At 37.1% G+C, this 13,633-nt stretch overlaps 1 protein-coding gene across 1 annotated transcript in view; it reads right to left on the bottom strand.

Moving 5' to 3' along the window:
• DSG4 (desmoglein 4) overlaps positions 1-13,407 on the bottom strand; it is a 33,241-nt gene extending 19,834 nt beyond the window's left edge. The window contains 7 exon segments of the mRNA XM_004606125.2: positions 6,246-6,431; positions 7,679-7,813; positions 8,086-8,252; positions 9,559-9,703; positions 10,049-10,204; positions 12,562-12,693; positions 13,339-13,407. Of these exon segments, the coding sequence (XP_004606182.2) occupies positions 6,246-6,431; positions 7,679-7,813; positions 8,086-8,252; positions 9,559-9,703; positions 10,049-10,204; positions 12,562-12,693; positions 13,339-13,407 (990 nt within the window).
• Between the last annotated feature and the right edge of the window lie 226 nt (positions 13,408-13,633).

Below are 13,633 nucleotides of genomic sequence, written 5' to 3'. Positions count from 1 at the left end.
GTGATGGGATCCAATCTAGGTTCTCTAACATGTAAGTCACGCACTTTACCACTTAGCCACATCTGAGACTTTGAACAAGGAAATATATTTTTAAATGGTGCACATAGCTTCTAAAGAATAATTCATGATTATTATAGTGAGCCTTAACCTATAATTTGATTGTGCTGAGTCTGGAGACCTGAAGACTCTTTCACAGGAAATATTCAAATACATAAATATCAGGTTCAGAGAAAAGTCACCTTGGAAATGGGTTCCCTGGATAAAAGATGAATAAAAGCTTCTGATGCAGACTGGCAGAATGATTGCTGTGGTGACATTAAAGTGAAATAGCAGTTTGTGTAAAAAAGGAAGCAATGAGCAATGTTTGTTTAGAAGTATTTTGCAAGCGAAAGTAAGCATCACTTGCAACACATTTACCTGCAACAGTAAAAAGACCATGAGATTAATCTCTGCTTCTTAGGGGAATTTTTTTGGCTCTGATTTTTTGGCTTTAGTTAAATTCTTCAGCAAAGTTTATAAGATAAATATTGAGAAGAAATGTTTTTTGGGGCTGGCTCATCATGCCTCAGTTAAATTTAAAACTTTGAGATTTAGGATTTTGATTGCTTTTAATATCGAATATGAGTTATGCACTTAAAAATGAAATTTTATTTATTTATTTTTTGTTTGGTTTCTTTTTTTTTTTTTTTTTGCTATTTGGGTTACGCCTGGCAATGCACAGGGGTTACTCCTGGCTCTGCACTCAGGAATCACCCCTGGCGGTGCTCAGAGGACCATATGGGATACTGGGAATCGAACCCGGGTCGGCTGTTTGCAAGGCAAACGCCCTATCCACTGTACTATTGCGCCAGACCCTAAAAATGAAATTTTAATGGAAAGAGCTCTCTCTTGGAAATTCTCTAGTGTGTATATATGTATATATATATATATATATATATATATATATGTATGTGTGCGTGTGTGTCTGTATGTGTGTGTGTGTCTGTGTGTGTGTGTTTCATATTTGTCAGTTGTCTTCCTGTTAAATATAGTATGGTGAAAATAGATTAATATGTGTCTCAAATTTGTATTAGTTATATAACTTTAGAGCTTGGAGGGAGAGGAAGTGTTGGTTGAGGTGTTTGCAGGAAAAGATAGATCGAGAAGAGGTAGATAGTCTTTTAACTACTATTTGCAAGAGGGATCCCTCTGTCTAGGGTTTTCTGATTGTGGGGGGTGGGGTGGGGTTTGGGGGTGGGGAAGGGCTGGGTAGTTCAAAGGCAATAAAAGCAACTCTTTACCCCTGAGTCCCCTTAGCTTTAGGCTGGACAGGTGGGAAAAACTCAGTCTCTGAACTCAAAGCATTGATTGAAGAGATTTGCTTGCAAAGGATCTGCAATTGTGTGTTAAAATTTAAGAGTAGCATCAGTGTATCGGGATTAGAATCAGGGTCCAGACCTGAGTTTTCCAAAGTGGTGCCAGACAGATCCTGGTAGCCTTGGGTAAGTCAGAGGGAGGGTTCTGTGATTTCCTTCAGAAAAGGTTAGGTATGTTTAATATTCTAATTGGATATTACAAAGCTAATTCTAGGGAGATGTGGGCTCTTGCTAGAACTTAGGAAAAAGAAAGAAAGTTAGAAGTCTTCCAAAGGAGGTTTTGTTTGTCAAAAGACTGAGGAAACAATAGACATCTGCCAGAGTATGTTCCGCTTTTTAGGAGCTGGCATTTTTCTGGAGGAAGTGTATCTGGAAGAAATATAACATACAGAATTGGGAAAGTAGATCCAAATGACAAAAATCTCAAGGGCTTTCTTTCTCACTAAAACTTGCCTTGTTAGGTCCAGCCTCCATGGAAAACTATAGAGGTGAGGGTTTAAGTTGACTTTAAACTCAGGCAGATCTGATTGAATCTTGCTTTGTCATTTGACGCCTGTGTGAATTTAGACAAGTTTTCCCTCTTTGATTTACTTCACTTTCCAGAAAAGAGAAACCACAAAGCTTTCTCTAGGATTGAGATGATTAAATGAGATAATATGAAAAAAACATAATTTACAATACCTATAGCTGGTGTTTGGCAATTGTTTGATGAGCACTGTCCCATTGCTCATTGATTTGCTCGAGTGGGCACCAGTAACGTCTCCATTGTGAGACTTGTTGTTACTGTTTTTGGCATATCAAATACAATTCATGTAGCTTACCAGGCTTTGCCGTGCGGGCGGGATACTTTTGGTAGCTTGCCGGGCTCTCCGAGAGTGACTGAGGAATCGAACCTGGGTCAGCCGCATACAAGTCAAACCTGCTGTGCTATCTTGTTCAATCCCTTCACCACAGGGAAAGAATTGTAGCTTATCCTCTTAGTGTACACTCAGCGTGTACAGATGAATGTTAGAGTAATTACAAAAATAGAGGACAAATATTCCTTTGTGATATTTTACTTTTCTCTTCGGTGTTGAAGTGAACATATATGAAAATATACTTTTATATAGCATCTACGCACATTTACTAATTATCCAGAGAGAAGAGATTTTGGATTTTCTTAGGGTATTTTGTTTGTTTGTTTGTTTGTTTCTTTGTTTTTTCTTTTTTTAAGATTATCTTATTAGCTTGAAATCCTTTAGAGCAGAGATATTGCATTCACCACCATAACCTTAACAAATGTCTACTACATTTTTGGGGGCCATACTCAGCTGTACACAGGCTTACCCCTGGCTCTATGCTCAGGGATCACTCCTGGAGGTGCTCATAGGCCTATACTTGGTGCCAGAAATAGAAGCCGATTGACTGCAGGCAAGGATAGCACCTTACCTGCTGTACTAGTCTTCTAACCACTCTAATACATTTTTGTTGAGTGTAATCATTTATAATGTTCTTAGACTAAGGGTTATAAAGAGCTTAGTGAAAAGTTCGTTAGTAAGGGGCCAGTTTCCACAAAGGTAAGCTGTGATGAGAGAAAATGGAGAGGGTGTCAGGAGACACGTCAAATGCTAAATCCTAGCATATACATTTTATAAAATACACATTTCTTTTGACTATATTCTAATATACATATTAAGGTTCTTATTTAATTAAAATTTCCATATTATTTTGAAGTTTTTTTTTTTTTTTTTTTGCTTTTTGGGTCACACTGGCGATGCACAGGGGTCACTACTGGCTCTGCACTCAGGAATTACCCCTGGTGGTGCTCAGGGGACCATATGAGATGCTGGGAATCGAACCTGGGTTGGCCACGTGCAAGGCAAACACCCTACCCACTGCGCTACTGCTCCAGCCTCTATTTTGAAGTTCTTAAGCATTTTTTTCCCTCTTTTATTTTAAAGGCACTTAGAAGTCATCCACTAGAAGAAACAGATGTATACTGTGATTACTCAACATCTAACACTGCATATCTAATTTTTCATAAATTAAACTCCTCACTTTTGATAAGAAAATGTATTAACATTTTATAGTCCACAAAAGATACATCATGTAAATAATAATATTATTGTTTCAATTATTAATGCTTTCCTTTTCATTTTTATAACTTCATTTGAAATGTTGAATAATACAACCAAGCATGATGACTCTCATTTGGGTGAAAGCTGCATCTTAAGTTTCTGGTAAACATCAGCAGTACTGGGCATTGGGCCAGGTAATGGGCATAGAAAGATTTTGAGGTCAAGAGGCCTAAGAGATAGAACAGTGGGTAGAGTGCTTGCCTTGCATGCAGCCAACCAACCCTGGTTTGATCTTTGGCATTCCATATTATTTCCCTGGGCACTGCCAGAAATGATTTCTGAGCACAGAGATAGTAGTGACCCCTGAGTGCTGCTGGGGTGTGGCCCCAAAACCAAACCAAACAAACAAACAAAAGGCTTTGAGGTCAAGTTCCTACACAAAGTTCCTACTATTGTCTTGTAGTCTGGATAGATCAAAAGCAAATACCACCTATATATTCCAAGATAATAAGCAGTCAATGATTAACCTGGTAAGGAGTTATGTGAGTATTTTATGATATGACTAGGTCTTTATTTTTTTTATTGGGTCATACCCTACAGAGCTGGGGCAGAGGCAGGGGATTGTCAGTGATGCTTCACCTGTCATAAGGACTGGGCCTGATGCTTCTGTGCTTGGTTATGGTGATGAAGTGATGCTTTGGGGCCAGCTAGGGCACCCTGCAGTATTGGCGGTAGAGCATATGGAACTGGAGATTAAACATACTAGGCATTTGCTTTGTAACTTATCTCCTCCGCCCCAGAGTTTTAGTTTTAATCAAGATGCAAGGTTAAATAAATTTGGAAATGACAAGGTTGGGGACTAGGGGCATTGTTGGGGAAGGAGTAGATGATTTGTGATCAGATTTTTATAGTGTTAGGTAACATTTGTCTGCTTCTTCTACTTTGTGGTATGTTTGACAATGACATATACCTGTCTTTTATTTCCATTTTCACTTCTGTTTTTTTTAGGGCAGCTTCTTAGCCTCTCAGGACTTGGGTAATAGAACAATTTCTTTAAAAGCTCCTTTTCAGAGTTGAGTACAGACTGTCTTGCTATTTCAAAAATACCTTTCAATTTTGTTGTTCTATCAGTAATAGTAAACTTTTTTGATTAAAGATAGTAGTGAATATTTTATTCTTAGTCATTAGGGTGTGGAAACAGTCATAGAAAACACATAAATAGGGGCTGGAGCAATAGTACAGTGGGTAGGGCGTTTGCCTTGCACACAGCCAACCCGGGTTCGAATCCCAGCATCCCATATGGTCTCCTGAGCACTGCCAGGAGTAATTTCTGAGTGTAGAGCCAGGAGTAACCCCTGTGCATTGCCAGGTGTCACCCAAAAAGAAAAAAAAATAAATAAATGAATATGACTGTATTCAAACAAAAGTTTTTTTTTATAAAAATGGTGATCAGATTTGGCCTGTGTAACTCATTCAGTGTGTCTGAACAGGAAGACCCTCAAATATTCCTGTATTCCCAGAGTCTTTCATGTTCTCTTAAGAAATTTTGTTTTCATTTTAAATGTATATATGAAAATTTTAAATCTTAAAATTATGTATGGAAATTTTCCAAAACATTGGTGAATGCCTTATAGATTTGTAAATCTGTAGATTTTGGTACTGGTCTAATTTTTTTTTGTGCAATAATAAGTTGTTCTAGAGATCTGCAAAATAAATAGAGAAAAATATATAAATTCTGCTTGAATTTGGGGCCGAAGTGATAGTACAGTAGGTAGGGGACCTGCCATGCATGTGGCTGACCCCAGTTTGATCCCCAGAACCTTATATCATCCCCTGAGCATACTAGGTGTGATCCTGAGCTTGGGACAAGGAGTAAGCCCTGAGCACAGCTTGGTATGCCTCCATCCAACACCAAAAAACCCAAACCCAAACAAGATCATCTCTGAATTTAATAAAGGCAACTGGCTTCCTAACATAGATTTTGAAAAAAGCTACACAGTAACTGAATAGAAAAAAAATAATAACAGCTGATATTCACAATTTGTATTTCATGTTAAACCTAATGTGTACACCATGTGTCTTGGTATATGTTTTGTTAGCTGTATTGGAGTCTTACTGATAGTCATAATTTTGTTCGATAAAATTAATCATAGTAATGTAAGCTTTAATATTATTATTTTGTGATTTTACTTGTTTTGAATTTGCATTTTTAGAGTATTTTCTGGCCCATAAGGTAAAGAAGAGCATAATTAAAAAAAATCAATCTATAGATAAAAATGTTTCCAATTTGGTATTCAGGTTTTCTGCAGACTTGCTCCAACTAACTCAGTATCTCCATTTTGCATCTCCTTCATTGCTTCCCTCTATGAGCACTTAACTACAGAGCCAAGAGTGCTCATCTAACTTCCGTGTATTTGCTCGTTTCATTACCCACATCAGCAACCTCAATTATGAGAAATTAATTTGCATAAAAAATTTCTTTGCATAAAAAATTCAGACAGTTGAGCTCAAAAGGATTTTCCCTCTTACAGAAATTTCACCCATTTACCATTTGATTTTGTGTAGTAACCTGACATCTTTGCATTGATGCTAGCTTTAGATTCTTATATTACTATCATATTTTGGGGCGCTTTTCTGTCTTATCTCCTAGATCTTGGGCACTGTGAGAACAATTGTATTTTAAAGTTACAAATTTCAAATGCCATAGTCAGCCAGTTTATGGACTTTCCCACATGCATATTTGAAGTTATGGAGCATTTTTTTGTATACAGGATCTGTCTCTAGCAGCATTTAAAAACTTTTTTAGGAGAACACTACAGATCTCATACTATACCTTGACAACTTTCAGAATGCCTTCGTTGGTATGTGGGTCCGTTTGTATATCAAACCAATTTCCATCATTTCCAGAGAGAATGAAATAATTTGCCAACCAATTATCAGTGCCTTCTTCATCAAGATCAATTGCTTGTAATCGTATCAGTTCTGAACTTAAACAATTCTCTTCAATACTGGCTGAATACTGAAATGATACAGATCAGTGTTATAAACAAGAACTTTTCAAGACAATAGGTATTTGCTAATAAATGTCATTTAAAATATGGACAAAACTATGTTAATGATTTATGCCATATTAAGTGTAACATATGCAATTAAAATATAAGAATAAAATGATTACATGAGAAGGGAACTAATTTTATTATGCTATATATAAAATGAAGGTCAAAGTGGATATTTGGTTAATTTTTTTCTTTCTTATTTAAAATTTTCTTTATTTAGTCCCTGTTTTTTACTGGAGAGGACTAGATGTGACATTTTTAAACATTTTTGACTAAAGAATTTCTGCCATAGGCTTTGAAGATAGCTTGAGGGGCTGGAGCCCCTCATAAAATGCAGAGGCCCTGGGTTCAAGACTAGTACCGCACGATCTCCTCAACAGCCTGTGGGTGTTCTTGGTGGCTCTAGCACTGCTTAACCCAAACAACACTGGGCCAGATATTCTTGGGAGTTACCCTCAGGACCATGAGCGACACCATGAGAAATAGAATTTTTGTGGAACTACTCATCATTGGTAGTGTCACCTCAAGGGAGCCATAGACAGCAATTAAAGGAGGGAGTATGACTGTGATTCATGAAAGCCTTAAACAAAATTAAAAGAAAAATCAGAATATTTTCATTATTTCCAATTTATGCTTCTTTTTGCCTAAAAGTAAAAATACATGTGAAAAATTTGGGAACTGTTAATATTAATTCAGAAAATTACTAGGCATATGACTGATATTGATACATGCTTCCCAGAGTTGTAATAAATTTTATATCTGTAATAAATTTTATATTATAGGGAGATAGTCTATTATTTTCATTGAGGAGTTTGTACATAATAATGATTCAAAGGCAAATAACCTTAAATTATGTTACTATAATGTATCACTTATATTGTTTTTTTGGGTCACACCCAGTGGTGCTCAGGACTTGCCCCTGGTCTGCACTCCGGATCACTACTGGCAGGGGCTGGGAAACTTCATGGATACCGAGTTTGAACCTGTGTTAGCCACATACAAGGCAAATGCTTTACTTGATGTACAGAGGCTTTGGCCTCTGTATTACTGTAATTTGACAGTAAAATATATTACTATGCCTGTAGATCTCCGAAGTTTAGATAACAAAATTGAGTATACACATGAAACAGCAAAACTAGCTCATAAACTAGCAGGGAAGTCCATCAAGTCTTGATATTTATGGAAAAAAATAATAAAAGTAACAACTTACTGAAGTTTTCTCTAAGGTAGGGAAATTATCATTGACATCTAAAACCTTGATTCTACAGTCACATTCAGAAGACAGTCCATCTGTAGCTCCATCCCGATCTGAACCTCTCACGAGGAGGTTATACATACTGTGTTGCTTAATTAAGAGGACAAATGACAAAATTTTAGAACTGACTGTGAATAAAATTCAACACATTTGGATACAATTTCACTTTTACTTATTTTTAATAACTTTATAGAATCTTTTAGTGTACCATTCTACACATAGCTTTTATGAAAAATTAATGATTGGAATTATTTTTTCTTCCCTTCTTTCACTTTGGAGGAAGAAAACATATGAATCATTTTATTCTAAACTTCCAGAATTGAACACTTAATTTTTTATTATCCATTCATAGAAGACTTTACCTCTCTGTCAAGGAAACTGGACATCGTGCGGACTTCTCCAGTGTACCTGTTCAAGATGAACATTGGTGCACCTGCTGGTTCCTGAGAGATGATCTTGTAGGCAATTTTAGAATTCAAATGATTGTCTTCATCTGCATCTGTGGCACTTAACTTTACTACCAGTGTGTCTAGAAATAAAGATAGAGTTGGAAAATGTTTGAAACACTTCAATTCAGCAAATCATCGAGCAAATATAGAAGTCGGTTTTCTCTTAAATTCCATCTGTTCTATTTTTTTCCCCCTTGCTTGTTTTTGGGCCATGCCTGGTGGTGTTCAGGGTTGCCTGCTGGCTCTGGTCTCAGGGATAACTTCTGCAGTGCTCCAGGAACCACATGTAGTGCTGGCTTACTATAAACCAGCATACAGTAAACCTAGATTTACCACACGCCAGGCAAGTGCCTTACCCATTGTACTATCTCTTCAAACAGTTCTAGTTTTTTATGGCTATATTTCCATAATGCAAGGAGTTGAAGTCCTGGTTCAGTTTTGTTCCTTTAGGCAAAACCTCACATTGTCTCTTTATTGTCTGTCTTTTGTTATGTATTTTCTTCTTTCAGCACTTCTTATATAACTTCTCTTTTAGCCCAAACTGCAGTTCTTCGTTTGACTTTGCATCAGTACTATCTCTATCTTGCTTTTTGAATCTGTCTTTCTTCCCAAATTTATTTATTGTTTTTCCTATTCCCTAGACTACCCTTCCTTAAATTTCATTTTTATGTATGAGGACAGACACTGGTGTGAAAGGTAATAGTAATATTAGAAGATTGTGGGAGGAATCAGGAAGAAGGCAAAGAGACAGAGGAGAGGACAGGGGTGGGGGTGGAATGTAAGTGTAGAATAGGAAGAAATTCAGAATATATTGAAAGAGTGAAATAGGAAATAGAAAGAAGGCAATAGAGATAGGAAGAGGGAACTGGTAGGAAGAGGAAAGTGTATTAGAGTTACAAGTGGAATTAAGCAGGATAAAATAGGGAAGAAATAAGTGAACATAATGTAGCTTTCTGAGTAGGTTGTGAGGACCAGTAATTTCCCTTCATTAAAGATTTGACGGGCACAATTGCACTACTTCTATTGGATGTGGTTTATCCAAGAATTTGAGGAATCGTTCAGAATAGTGCTCTTTGCCACACTTGTAGTTACTTTCTCAGTTTACTAATTTGGATTGGAGTGACCCATGAGTCTAGTAATAACCTCTGAGGGAGGGTCTAAACTCCTGCTAAATTGCACATATAAGAATTCTCTTATTTAGCTTCCAAACCAAGAGAATAATTAGCATTTAAGATGTAGTATGTCTTTTTGGTGGGTTATTTAAAATACAAGCTTGAAATTTTCTAATCCTTAAATGACCTTTATTTCAATCTTCCAAGGCTTTTGATTATTTCAATCTACCAAGAGAATCAGTAGAACACAGGAGAGGAGTGCTACTAAACTTACTTGCTTCACTGTTTTCTTCAATAGTAGCTGTGTACACATTTTGTGTAAAGACTGGTGGGTTATCATTTATGTCCATAACTTTGACTCTGAGTTCAAGTGGCCTTTCTAAATCTTCACCCCGTGAATTCAGAGCTCGACAATATATCTGTGGAAAGTTGGGAAAAACTCTCATTTTCTTAAAGAGGAAATTAAGTAATGTGTTTGAAAATAGATGAGGAAATTTACAAAGAAACCACTTTCAGTGAATTCAAAATATATTGCACTCTGGTAGTTTAAATATTATCAGGACATTTGAACAAATGCATATGCAACTTACATGAACTACCAACTTGTATTTTCATACCATTTCCAATCTCTTCAAGCTCTTATTGGTTTTAGTCAGTTGTGTTTATCAAAACTAAATATTATTTCTGGAATAAGTTTGAGGGAAAAATAATAGGGTAGAGAAAGAATATATATAAATACAAAGCTTTTTTGTATTGTGACTTACCAAGAAAAGCGGTGTTATCTCTCTGTCCACAACTGAAGTAATATTAATCTCTCCTGTCCGAGGATTAATGGTGAACACTCCATAAGGTGGTCGATCAATTCCTACCCCTGAGATACGGTATGTAATCTTCTGGTTCACTTCACAGTCTGACCGAATCTGTGGGAGAAAGATCAGGATTGTGATTTAATTTGAGCAGAGCAGGAACTTCAGAGTGTAGTGGATGAGAAGGGAAGGAATTGGATTTGTATCCAAATGGGCTGGAATTGAAGTCCCACGTTATGATTTAGACCATTATATGTAGGATTACATTGCTTTGTCTTTTCACCCCTTGCCATAAGGAGTTTAGGATTATCCTGGTCACACCCATCAAGGTGCTCCTGAGTCACTCCCATTTCTTTGTTTATCTGTAACCACTTTTCTATGCTCTCTTCCCCAAATAGTTAATCAGCTTTTCCCCCTAATGAAACTGTTAACTTGTAAGGTCAGACCTTTTTAGGACACTGAACTTGTAAGTTAATATTGCCTTTCTCCTCTCCTTATGTCTTTTGAATAATTTGTTTTAAAGCAATGTCTTTTTTGTATAAACACAAGAAGACAATATTATGCTTTTGTAACTTGGGATTTAATTGGCTTCGAATATTATTTATTCCCAGGCATCTGCTTTCTCTACTTAAGCCTCAGTTGCCCTCAGTTCTTAGCACCCCAAAAGCAGGGTCCCAACGAGGGACGGGATGGATCCAGGGCAAGTGGTGAGTTATGTGCTACCCTGGCATCGAGATGGGACTGACCAAAGTGCCTAATTCTTAACTATAAATTAAGAGCTTGATCATGGACAGATGCTGTAATGATCCAAAAGTAATGATGAGACTAAGATCCTGCTAGGGATAGAAAAGACTAATCTGGCCTGAGCACTGTAGTCTGAGATCAAGATGGCCCCTGGAGAGCAATTCTATAAGTTTAATGCATTTCTTATTGTGTCCATACAAAATGATTAATATTGTGAATGCTTATATGTTTGCTGGACGAGGAGAGGAGAAACACACTCATGGGACTCTGCCCTTGGGTGGATCCTCCTGCTGAAAAAGAATCTGTCCTGGAAGCAGCACCCCCTGAGGGAAAGAACTTCAACCCTGTTGATTGTGACCACACCTATGTGTACACCCCAACCCCCTCATGCTGGGGGAATTTAACTAGGCTGTAAGAGTGGGTTGGGGGGCGAGATCCAGAGCCGGGAGAGAAGTGGAGAGAGAGAATGAAATAAACGACAACTGATCAAGCAACCGGCTTGGCCCTCGTTTCCTCCTCCGTCTGCCCCATGGCCCGGGATGCTCCGGCTGGGTGAGTGGCCCAGGACCGACCCCCTCAAACCTGGGGGCGGCCCACGGGGAGAGCTGCTGGGGCTCTCCCCCGGCCGCCCCCTGGCAGTTGTTTTTTACAATTATATACCTTAGACTATTACCTACACTTGGAAACTTTATTATCCTCTGTTCCCCAAAGACCCCATTGTTCTTGCCATAACTCAGTTGTGCGGATCTGTTTTCCAATTGTATTGCCTTTGACCCTTTGTGGTTATTTTGTTATGTATTATCAAGTACTATTTGAGCAAGACCATTCTGTATCTATCCCTTTTCTCTTGGCTGACTTCACTCAGCATGATCTCCTCTAGTTCCATCCATCTCAAAGCAAGTTGCATAGCTTTGTTCTTTTTTAAGAGTTGCATAGTATCCAACTGTGTATATATGTACCACAGCTTCTTGGTCCATTCATCCGTAGTTGGGCACTTAGTTTGTTTCTGTATCTTGGCTATTTTACTAAGTATTGCAGTGAACATAGGTTTGCATATATTCTCTGGAATTAATGTTTTTGTGTTTTGAAACAGATATTAAAAATGGTGATACTATATTTTTAATGTAAAAATTATGGAGGTACATTGGTAGATCACTACTCTTGATTTTAATAGTGGCCCAATGTAAAGATGTTAACAAAGATGCTCTTTTATTGACCTTATCCTTCATGATTCTAATGAAAAGAATTTCTCCTATAATTGTCCTTCTTTATTTGTAACTATTATTTGCAATTCACTATATGATTCCTAATTTCGGGATTTAGAAATTTAGTGGGGACTTTTGACAGAATTCTTACATTATTGGAGAGGATTGTTTCTGTAAATCTTTGATTTTGGGGGAAGCATAGTCAAATGCTGTTACTTTATGAGTGTATTTTCTGTAGAATATTCATGTGATGGTAAGCATAACACACATGTTTGGATAAATCCCCGTTGTGTTGGAAATCTAAGCCTCTTCCTTTGCTTGAGCACTCACTCTCTGTTCTGTATCAGCTCCCGGATTGTGATATTAAAAAAAAATGCATTAAGTGCCAGGAGCAAAGGACTTCTTGTCACTTATCTTCCCAAATCACTGTGTACTAGTGAAGACTGAAAATCCTTGAGGTGTGTGAATCTGAGAAAGCATTTCTTATCATCGCAAGTCACTCCTGTTGACTTCATCACTTACTCTGGCAATCGGATTCCTCTTGGAGTTGTCCTCTCCTTCTCGACAGGCTGCAGCGAACTTGATCCACTCCCGCTTTTGTCTTCGGACAGTTTGCCACTTTGTGGTGCCGTTTGTAATGTCTAATTCCTTCACCTGAAGCAGAAGTAGTTCATGTTCCAAACTGTGTTAGAATACTTTTCTTTGAATATTTATTCATAAATATAAGATTACAAAAACAGTAATACTGAATTTAAAAACAAAGCATGTTCATATAAGTTCACAACTATTATTTCTGATTAACTATTGGAAAATCTTCCCATTTTTAACGTGTTACTATGATGGTTTTGCTTCGCTTCAATTTGAGAGACTTATGAATAAATTGCTAGCACGGTACTGTGATACTGAACTCTCACAATCCTTTCCTAAAAGCTTAGAAGTTTGGGTTATGGGTTTTAATATTGCTATTTCATTTTAGCAGAGGTGTTTTTCTTTTTTGGATATGAGGTGAAGTTTAAGATAAGGGTTGGACTTACGTTTGGGCTGAGGCTTAGTGAGGGTTGGGGTTAAGTTTAGGATTGGCATTAGGGTAGGTTTAGGGATTAGTGTTGGGTTAATGTTTGGATTAGGATTTAGGATTAGGGTCAGGGTTTAAGTTATGGTTAGGCTCAACAGATCAACTTTTTCTACATTTTATTTGAATGATCTTGGTTCCATATGTTCTAATTGGTATATAGTGTATTGCAAAATTCAATGTTTCTTTCAATTAAAAAATGAGAAAATAGTTTTATTATACTTTACCTCAACAATAAATTCACTGTTTACTTCCAGCACCACCTGTTATAAAAGGAACAGCATTAGCACACACATATGCATAATTTAAAGAAAACTGTCATAAAAATATCAAGCATTCTCTTATTAGTTCATTTCTTAAATGTACATTATTTATTTTGCGAATACAAAATAAACATGGGTAATAGAAAATGAAAAATACTAGATATTTTCTCCTCCCTAGGTTTTTTAGCTTTTATAAAAGGCAAACCTAATTCTTCATTAAGTCAACTTGGGATATGTGCTACAACAAAAGGTACCGGTG

The sequence above is a fragment of the Sorex araneus genome, chromosome 2 (assembly GCF_027595985.1).
Source record: "Sorex araneus isolate mSorAra2 chromosome 2, mSorAra2.pri, whole genome shotgun sequence".
NCBI classification, from domain to species: Eukaryota; Metazoa; Chordata; class Mammalia; order Eulipotyphla; family Soricidae; genus Sorex; species Sorex araneus.
The sequence above is the reverse complement of the archived record's forward strand: the minus strand, read 5'-3'. Positions and strand labels throughout refer to the sequence as shown.